We start from the raw sequence: 10,800 nt of genomic DNA on the forward strand, positions 1-10,800 counted from the left end.
TTATTTTAAACTTGAGCTGTGTCAGGGTCAACTGTCAGAAGTGCAGTCTGAGTGCTGTCCCTATTATTGCGTGCTTTTTTCTACTGATGTGAAGGGCTTCTGATCAGCTGTTGAATCTCTGAGGAATCCCCTCATTTTATTTCTCTTCTAATCAGGTCAGTTCAGTTGTGCCCTTCTCTTTCCCAAATACTTAAACATGGGAAACTGGGACTGTGTTTGGAATGAGAGGCAAGTAAGTCATCTGAAGGCATGGTATTTGTAGAAATCACTAGGTATTTCTCCCCCTCAACTTAGAAATAGGTGAAATCTTACATTTTCATCTGTTCCCTTTAAAAATCTCTCCTCAAGGATAATGTAGCTCAAGTGGAAATGTGAATCTATGAGCATTTCAGTTCCTACCTGCTCCTTCCTAAGAGTCTGGACCAATAAGGGTGATGTAATTCTGGGTGAGAATTCAGCCTCAGGGCCTCCAGGAGGGCCAGTGTCCCAGGTGCCTGGACACAGTCAGACAAATGTCCCAGAAGAGTCGGGGGATTGGAAGTTTGCAAAGAGCCTGGACTCTGTGTTATCAGAGTTCACTTAAAATGTCTGTTTTATAAACAGTCCCAGTTGGTCACCTAGTTTGGTCTTGTAAAAGTTAATGAGAACTTTAAAAATAAAATTCTTTCAAGATTTTACCCAAGCCCGATTACAGCAGTCTGTCCTGCTGATTTAGAGTAACAAGTCTTCTTACAGTATCCCAGTTGGTTCTAATGTGACAGGAGGGAGAACTCTCACTCAATCCCTCCCATAACAAGAAAATGAAGAATGCTTAAAGCTGCTTTTCATTTTAGAGAGATCCCATAAAATCCACCCACGCTATAGACGGTGAAACAAAATTAGACTGGTGGCTTCATTTCCACGTTCTTGACTATACCTTACATAAGTAGCATCAGTCAATCCATGATTACCGTTCAAACATAATTTTAAAATAGTAAAGACTATGGTGGTTAAGCAATTGGCCATGGTCACCCAGCTGTTGAGTGAAGGATCCAAATACCAAACAGCGGCATTAAGGCATAGAGAAAGTGTCCTCATTATCACATTGGACTCCAGAGTAAATTGACACTCCCTTTTCTAGAGTCTGCCCAGGAATTCCTTTATCATATGAATTGTCCAGTATTAAGATAAATGGATGGTGTTTGTTTGGGCAGCTTGGGTGCTATGGACAGTTAATATAACTCGGGGCTCAAACATACTTTTTCTTCTCTACCACAAAGCAATGGAGGAACATGAAAGCTGCAGCAATCCCCCCTCCAGGAATTTTCTAGATTGTGATAGTCACACAGAATTGTCCTAAACAATAACAAATTCTTTGATACTCCTCAAATGAACTGTTTTCTATGACTCTGTTTCGGATGAAAAAAACGTTTGTTCATAGTTTGTGCACAACCAAATCATTGTGAGAGAACAATCTGTCATGAAGTAGCTTCACTCTGCTGACAAGATGGGCTCTGTTCACAGTTGGTCATTGTCTGAGCCTTTTGTAATCTAATCCTTCTTTCTTCTACTTATCCTAACTTTCCTCCATTCTCACTTGGCTTTCAGTAAGTTTAGTTGCCCAAGAGTCCAACAAAATTCTAAATAACATACTAAAAAAACACAAAACAAACAAAAACCCTCTCTTTGATGAGCTAAGATTTTAGTTAAGTGCCTGACCCCAACGATTTTTTGCTCAGTTCTCCATCGATAAACATAGTAATGGTCACTCTGCAGTTGGAGTGAGTTCATTGATGACTTCATTTTTCTTCAAAGAGAATGAAGTGTATTACTTTCACAAACTACAGAATGAATTACTGACTAGAAATTCATCACTTCTGGGAATCCCACTGCAAATCCTCCATGACAGGCCATATGGCCTGTGGCCATGTGGTTTCAGAGTCAAGGGTCAAAACCTCAGCATTTATAATCTGAGGATACCATGACAGAATTGTTAACTCTCTTGAGTCCACCACCCAGTAATCTCTTGCTCATGCATTTCCCCAGAGAGACCTTGAATTTGGCCCTTAGCACAAAGTATCTGCCAACTTCAAAGTCACTGAATTGCATAATTAGCTACAAGTTAAAAAAAAAAAACAAAAAAAAGGAAACTCCTCCAAATACACAAGTAGTTGAATTATTCTAGAAAAAACAAAACAAAACAAGATTATGATAGTTGGTCCAGAAGCAAATTCATTCATGATAAGTAAATTGCATTGTTTTAACCTAGTTATTTTTAAAAATGTAATAGTAATAAAATATATAGAGAGAATAAAATTTACCATCTTGACAATTTTAAATACACAGTTTAAAAGTGCTAAATATTCCTATATTTTTGTCCAACCAATCTTCTGAACTGTTTAAAATCCTATGCTCATTAAACAGTAGCTCCCCATCTCTCTCTCCCCCACTCCCTGGTAAGTACTACTCTACTTCATGTTTCTATGAATTTTACTACTCTAGATAATCCATACAAGTGGATAATTCATACAGTATTCATCATTTATCCACTAGTTTAACTTAACATAACGTCCTCAAAGTACATCCATGCTTTATCATGCATCAAAATTCCCCCTTTTAAAGACTATAACATTTCATTGTATGTATTCCCCACATTATTTTGATTTTTTTTTTTTAAACCCTAAATAGAAGACAGCTTTTGGTTGGTATGTTCCATTGTGGGTACTGCCCTGGTACGTTCGTGTGTGTGTGTGTGTGTGTGTGTGTGTGTGTGTGTGTGTGTGTAATTAACATGCAACAGATGTAAAATTAACATGTAATTGTAACAGATCAAGACCTTCTATGATATAAAGGGAAACAAATAGAAAATTCCTACCTCTTACACTTCCCTAAATACTTTTAATTTTTATTTTTCTTCCTTCCTTCCTTCCTTCCTTCCTCCCTCCCTCCCTCCCTCCCTCCCTCCCTCCCTCCCTTCCTTCCTTCCTTTCTTCCTTCATTTTAGACAGGGTCTCTCTACTTATCCCTGGTTGTCTTGGAATTCATTATGTAGACCAGGCTGGCATCAAACTCACAGAGATCACCTGCCTCTGCCTCCTAAGTGCTAGGGTTAAATGCATGCACCACCACACCAAGCTCAATTTTTTTCTATAAAGATATATTTTTATTTCATGTACATAGGTGTTTTGCCTGCATGTGTATGTCTGTGCATCACCAGCTTGCAGTGCCCTTGGAGGCCTCTGACAAGCTGCCATGTGTGTTCTGGGATTTGGACCTGGGTTCTTAGAAGAGCAGTCAATGCTCTTCACTGCTGAGTCATCCTTCCAGCCCCTACTAAAGACCTTTAAAACTATCTTGTCCTTTTCAACTTATCCTTACGGTGTTTGTGTTAAGGTATTTGGTTTCTGGTCAAGCATCAGAAATCTAAATTATTTGAAACATTTTTTTTTCTCACAGAGAAAGCATAATTATTTATCCTGGAGGAAATATACATGGTCATGATTATAGCTTGGATGGTAGAAAGACCTGGGTTGGAATTCTGTTCTAACACAAGCAGTGTACTATGGACACTTTCACTGGCTTTCTGAAAAACATTAATATTTATCAATGTTAATGTAAACATATCTTCCTTATTAATCAAGCAATCACATTTTCTTTAAATAATTGCACTTATGTCTTTTAATGGCACTAAATATGTAATTCTCAATCAGTGAACTATGAAAATGTATATATAATGACATCCAAATGATGGAGTATATTTTACTCAGTTACATTTACAATGAAGACTGGCTTTCCTTTATTATTTTTTTATTCTATCATCTATGTGCCAGTAATGCTTCACTTTTTTTTCTCCAACCTAGACCTTCATTGTCTTTTGGAAGAACAAGGTTTTGGGGCTTGGGATAAGCCATGGGGATATTTCTAGATTAAATTTAACTAATATGAAAACAAGTGTGTCTACTTGCTCCTTACCCTAATGGTGTTGCTGGGACCCCCTTTAGGTGACATGGACCCATGTGACTCCATTCCTTTAGATATATACTGAGGTCATTGATAATTAGTAAAGTGTCACATTCAATTCTGGTTTATCTGGTTGGTCCAAAAAAAATCAAACATAGAAAATAGATATTTTTAAAATGAGAGTAGGCAAGAGAGGAAAAGATAAAACCTACAAAAGTTACTGCATCTAAGAAGTGCTGGGGTGCATTTCAAACTCTTCTGTCTTCGCTGGAGGACAGACATTGCTTGGTGATACCATAGTCCCACTTTATTTAGGTGCAGAGTTTCCTGTACTTCCTTATTGTTTTAAAAGTCAAACATCATACATGTACTTTCTGAGATTTAAACGAGTGCTTAAGAAATTTTACAAAAATTTCACAACTCCCTTTGTGGTATTTAGGGTCACCTAGATGTCTAAATCAATAAATAAACAGATGACGTAGATTAAAATCAGTTTCTAATACCTTTCACCCAGTTAGATAAATACAATGTATTTTTAAAACAACAAAAAAAAGGGTAGAGAAACAATTACCTGGCAAGGAGAAGTTCCCAGCATTATTTACAAACTTATCTGTCATTTCTCCAAAGACTATCATCATGAGGGGAAGACCTGATCCATGAGCTATGGCCATGATGGTGCCCAGGAGCATAAACAATTTATCCTGCCAGTCAGAGTAGCGGAACTGAAAAAAGGAAATAAGATTTCATTTAATAATCTATGTTTTGGGGATTTTTTATTTCAAATTCATTCTATTATCGAAGCTGCAAATGTGCTTATCGAAATCCAGATATTTATCAGATTAATTTCATGATTTATGTACAACTGAAGAAATCAATCTATTTCTACTTAATTAATGTTTAACTTGGGTGAATTACTACAATATAATCAAGGGAATAAAGACTTGGATTCATTGAGAAATACTGTTTAATCTCTCAGAGGTTGTGTGTAGTGATTTAAGGTGAGCTGGGGATAGACATTAAGTTCACACACGTAAACAGTGTATGCCCAGAATACTATTTCAGTAGAATTGAAAATAGGAACAAATGGACCTTCTCAGTTTGAGGCCAGATCCCTTTGAAAGGGTAAAATTAGCCTGTAAAGGCAGTTCAGGAATAAAGAGTTCATAAAAAACTAAGAAGTATCTGTCTGTGGGCTTTAAGGAAGTCTTGTTCATAAAGAATCTTGAAAGATAAGAGAGAATCAACTGGAAAAAGATTAGGGAGTATGGAGCAAGTTGGGATTTTAGGTTTGCAGAGACAGGTGGCTTAGATACAGAGCACAGCGGAATTCCTGAAGATCACATTACAGGTGAGGAGAGACCATCAGAATTTTTGGATTTGGTGCTACCTGCAGGCAGCAGAGTGGGTACCAATGATCACAGTGAAGTATGCAATTGCTAATTACTAATTAAATACCACTTCAGAAGACAATGACTCGCTGTCTTTTTAATCTTCTCCAATTTACACCTTTTGCTCGAGATTTTTGATGGACTCTTCTATGAATTTCTCTTTGTTCTTTCTCCTCTGTCTTCTAGACTACAGCTTTGTTGGTGCATTTACATTTTTAGCTTCCTCTCCATCTCTCACATTTTTCCTCCCTTTTTAACCTTTATACTCTGTTCATTCTCCGCCAAACCTCCCTTTTGGAGACAAGAAACCGTTATCGTAAAAGTACACAGTGACTCAGGGTGGTGGAGTGGCATCTTTGAGGGTTGGGGCTGAGTCACAGTGGTCAATACCCAATGATGCTGAGGTTGGGAGCACACAGTGGGGACTGGGTATGTGTGCAAACTGTTCTCTAAGAGTTTCCCAGTTCATCTGGGGCCAAGGGCAGCAGGGGCAGATTCCACCATCAAGCACACAAGGCGAGCAAGAGAACTAAAGGGAAGAAAGGTTCCAACCAGGAAGAGTTAGACTAGAACAAAGACAATGGCAAACATCTGGAGCAAATGTGGACGGCTCCCAATTACTACAAAAGACCTGCGTCCCCACGGCCCACTGTCAGTGGTTTCTAAGTGAAGGGAGTCAGAACGTTTGCATCCTTCAACTGCATTTCAGGTCATGGTCAGATTGTCCTGTGGTGCTGTTTTTTAGTGCACATTATATGACACTGAAGAAGGTTTTAATGCTTTTCATGTTAGCTGAATTGAATTTAAACTTCTAAGATGAAATTTAAAATTAGGCGACTTTCGTAAGTAAGCTCAGTGAGCTTTTTCAACAAAACAAGGCATTTCTAATCCGATTACACCAGTTTTCTCCTGAAGTCTTTCCACACAAATGCATCTACTCAGATACAAGATAGTGATTAATTAAACTTAAATTCAGTTTAAACTAAAATTATTCTACTTTGCAATATATATTTTTCTAATTTACGTAGGAAACAGATTCTAAACTGAAATTAAAATACATGTTGTTTCACAGTGTCGTCTCTGTAGCACTGAATGAAATTATTTTTCTAGGCTGGTGAGACGGCTCAGTGGTAAAAGTACTTGTCTGTCAAGACTGACAACCTAAGTTTGATCCCTGAAGCCAACAGGTCTGCAAGAAGAGAACCGATTCCCAAAAGCTGTCCCTTGACCTCCACACGTGTGCTACGGCACGCACACCTGCACCAGACACAGCAGACGCACACCATGGTGGGAGCTCGGGCCACTGTCCGGAATCAGTCAATATAGCCTAAGCACACATACGATAAACACTAAGTAAGAATTCACTCTCACCGAAACTTTTTAAACAAAAACAAAGGGGTGTGTGTGAGAGCAGGAGCGATCTGAGGGTGTTTTGATGCCTTTGCATCCATTTGCTTTCTAACTTGGTGGTTTCAACTGGCATGCACTTAATTCTTTCCTTCCTTCCTTCCTTCCTTCCTTCCTTCCTTCCTTCCTTCCTTCCTTCCTTCCTTCCTTTCTTTCTTTCTTTCTTTCTTTCTTTCTTTCTTTCTTTCTTTCTCTCTGTCAAAGGCTGTCTGTTTGGAACACATCACATTTACCCAAAGCAGGCAAACACTTTTCTGGCCTGCCTCTGTGAGATGCATTACAAATGAAAACAGATTCGATTTCTTCCAAACACATGTTGCCTTGCCTTGTACCCTTAGAAAACACTGGAAATGGCCTGAAACAGAATCAGAATCCATAATCATTATGCCAAGTTTAACTAATTTTCTTGTAAGCTAATTGTGTTTAAAGGTTTCTTGTTTTAAATGTTGTTTTCAACTACTCTTTTGCTGGGGGGTATAGACAGTGTTTTATGAAACAAGACGTTTCCTGAAGTCAGTGAGTTTCCATGGTATTTCTAAAATGCTTCACTTTGCTTTATCTTCCTATGTAGTAGTGAGCTCACAGCCTGCTTGCCCTGCCTGTCTTCATCTGTCTTGTGATTTGAGGCCACTGTTTACAATCAACCAACCCATGCAGCACAGGTGCAGCAGGAACAATCCAGTGCAGCCTAAGACAGACAGACTTAAAGTACTTGCTTGTTGGCTATTGACTCAAGCTCCCAAATTTGAATGAAAGGCCGGATTATTACCATTTAGTATTTCACAGCTTACCAGTGTCAACGGTCCAATTAAATTCACTTTCTTCTTTTTATCCCTGCCTTGGTTGCTGTAAAAATATAATTGTTCAAATTTAAAACTCTTATGAACAATCAATCAATTGAACATAAATCTTAGTAGTTATGGTTTTGAATAAGAACATTTTTAAATACAAGAAGACTACCATTGACAAAATTATACAGCTTCACAAATACTGCAAGGCCGCCATCAAGTAACTGTCCAAGGTACCACAAGGACATGGGTAAATGAGAAAGTGTTACCAGCCTTGCATAGCTAATGAATAGAGAGAATATGAACATCGTAATAATGTTTACCAAATCATTTAAATCATTCTTTTCCTAAGAAAAGTACAAATTTGTCTATAGGGAGGGAACTCTTCTGAGTGATGGGAGTAGTTTTAGGAAGCACTGCTTTTCTGCATTCAAGATACATCTAAGATCCAAACAAGTCTCTCCCATTAGAATAGCATCGTATGAACCTTCCCACTTCATTTCAATTTATTCTTGCTTCAGTGTGTTGGCAACTAGTGGACAACACAATCATTTAAAAACTCAAGCTGCTTCTCTACTCAGGCAAGAACAATGGCTGCACTTTTTCTGAGAGTGAAATCCAAACCTTTGTATTGGCTGCTGAGTCCACAGGCTCTGTGAGTACACTCATGAGCACATCTCCCACTCCTAGCCTTACTTAGACTCCTCAAAGGGGCAGACCTGGCTTCTCTGCTGTTTTGTGAATACAGGAAATACAGTCCCAAGCTCAGGATCTTTTTGCTGTAAAATATTGCTGTCAGAAAGATGCCCCTAAATACACACGGCTCTCTCTGTTCCTTTCTTTCCAGTCTTTTCTCAATAATTGACTTCAAAATAAGATCTACTTATTTAGGTAACCACCCTACCTAAAATTGACAAATACTTCTGCTGTGTTCTCCTGATTTTCTCAATCTTTACTCATTTTTCTTCATACTTGGTACCTTTCAAGAGATAGACATTTGCCACTAATTATGTACAAAAGAACATGCCACAGACTATGTGGCATGTTTGGAAGAAGCATATTAGCCCCTCTCAATTTGATCTACATAACAGAAGGTGGGCTTATCTTTCCTTGAATGTATAATCCTTGGTAGAACTATATAAGACTTAGTCTCATATTTCATCTTACAATCTTATGATATCGAGTTATTTCTAACCTTCTGTATTTCGGTTTTGAAATGTTTCCTTCTTTTCAATCATCGGCTGTGAGCTTTCCCTGAGAACTTCCCTGGGCCATCCTGAGTGTTACTATACCCTTTGCGGGGACTACAAAGTCAGTACACTCAGCCAGTGTAATACATAAATAGCCTTCTTCGTGAAAATGTCAGCTATTAATAGATTCACAGTCATCCCCAGCCTAAATTGCCAGACGACAAAACTATGTTTTTCTATTGAAAGTAACACCATCCATAAGTTTTTCTAACTCTATATGGACAAACCTAACTTTTCTGTGAATAAATGCCATGATTCTTAGAATGAACAGGTCGATGTCACTGTCCAAACAAACTAACAGAAGTAGTGCTTCAGTTTAAGCAGCAGATAGGCATATTTTCGGTTGGCTAATCAGACCCCTTGCAGCTTGAAGACCAACTACAGAACCTGATAAATTTGTCCCTCTAGGTGACACCTCCATGACGCGTGTCAGTCAGTTGCGGGTGGCCTAGTGTGAACTCAGAGACTGTAATAGCCTCATAAACTATTTGAAGCTAAAGACGAAAATGATTCACGATTCCCACAATGAAAGAGGAAACACACACGCACTTGACTGGGCCCTTCTGCCCGACAAAAGCCTGTATGTGTGCTTCGCTGGGGACTGGAAGAGGACCAAACCCGAGAGGGTGGAAGAAAGGCCCACTGACAGAGGAAGCTTCACGGTTTCCCCTCTTGCACTTGGACAAAAACTGATTTGGAAGCAGAAGTTAGGGAAGAATGAGGTCGCTCTCCATGTCACACAGACGCACACATACACCCTGCCCCCAGAGAGGAGAAATGGGGAAAACAGTCTACGCATGGGGGGAGGGGGAAGGACTGGGACAAAGAGGAAGAGAAATAAGGGGAGGAGGTGGCCTTGCTTCACTACCCTAGTTCAAAAGCACAGCCATCAACAGCAGGTGTGTGAAGCTCGACCAGCTGTAGCCAGATGATGGCTAAAGAGAGTTATCTCCAAATGTTTGCTTTATAAAAATACAACGAAAGTTATACAACACCAGTATTCTTCGAATCACCCGTGCCCCCAAGGAGGGGAGCACTTTTGAAGACAGCCTCTTCTCTCTGAACCGTTTTCAAACGGAGCCTGGAGACATTCCTCAAAACCATTTAGAACTTCTTCCCAAAGGCCTGAGGCATCAACCGATTTCCTCAACTTCTTTCCGGGACTCAGGTATAAAGGAAAAGCTAGTGGCTTTGTGGCCCTGTATACCTGATGCTGCCTAGTTCAAAGTCACCCTCCACTGTCCCGGGGCGCCGCGCTGTTCCGTTCCTTGCTGCCTCAAGATCCATCTCAGCCTAGGGAAAAACCACAGCCTCAGGTCCAAGTGCACCCAGCCCAGCTCCCGGGAGAGGGGGCCTCCAGCCTCCGGGATGCTCCAGCCGAGGGCGCAGAGCCGGGCGCAGGGGTGGGAGCCGGTGCCGGGCGGGTCCCGCTGCAGCCGCCCTCCCGCCGCCCCGGGTCTCCCGCCGCGGCCTCGCTCACCTGGACTTCGCGCGCGTGTCTGCCGCAGCGGGCGGCGTGCAGACCTGGACTTTGCTCGCCGTGCCTCGTCCCCGCCTCCCACACGCGTCCGGCGCCAGCGACGCCTCCCGCTGCGGCGGGGGCGAGGGCCCGGGCCCGCAGGAGAGCTCCCGCAAGCCCGCTGGCTCTGCAGGCCCCGGCGCCACCAACGCGTCGCCCTCGCCGCCAGGGGCGCGCGTGTCTCCGCTGCCGCCCACCCGGGCGAGCTGCCAGCCGCCCGCAGCGCAGCACCGGCTGCCGCCGATAAGCCGCCCGATGCCTCGCCTGGCAGGCCACCGGCCCGGAAAAGAGACTGTCACACTTTCCCCACGCTGACTTCTCTTTTAAAACACTTCAGGGAGGCAGTTTTCACAGGTTCAACAACCAGGCGCTCTGAAAACCCAGTAAGAGCAGCAAGGCCGTCACTCGTGCATCATCCGCTTTAGTCCTTGGCACCAAATCCAACTAACATCCCGGATGCTGAAGATTACGCAGGTCCAGTCCAGAATCATCACCATAAGCTCCTCGAA

General features: G+C 41.3%; 1 protein-coding gene across 1 annotated transcript in view; it reads right to left on the reverse strand.

Annotated features, from left to right (window-relative positions):
• LOC128100136 (phosphatidylcholine translocator ABCB4) overlaps positions 1-10,418 on the reverse strand; it is a 74,200-nt gene extending 63,782 nt beyond the window's left edge. The window contains exons 1-4 of the mRNA XM_052722263.1: positions 10,253-10,418; positions 9,980-10,065; positions 7,526-7,580; positions 4,511-4,661 (exon numbers count right to left, since the gene is read on the reverse strand). Of these exons, the coding sequence (XP_052578223.1) occupies positions 4,511-4,661; positions 7,526-7,580; positions 9,980-10,059 (286 nt within the window). The 5' untranslated portion in view covers positions 10,060-10,065; positions 10,253-10,418. The remainder of the gene's footprint in view (positions 1-4,510; positions 4,662-7,525; positions 7,581-9,979; positions 10,066-10,252) is intronic.
• Positions 10,419-10,800: the final 382 nt, after the last annotated feature.

This window comes from Peromyscus californicus, unplaced genomic scaffold (genome assembly GCF_007827085.1).
Source record: "Peromyscus californicus insignis strain IS unplaced genomic scaffold, ASM782708v3 Scaffold_6__1_contigs__length_162567912, whole genome shotgun sequence".
Classification (NCBI taxonomy): domain Eukaryota; kingdom Metazoa; phylum Chordata; class Mammalia; order Rodentia; family Cricetidae; genus Peromyscus; species Peromyscus californicus.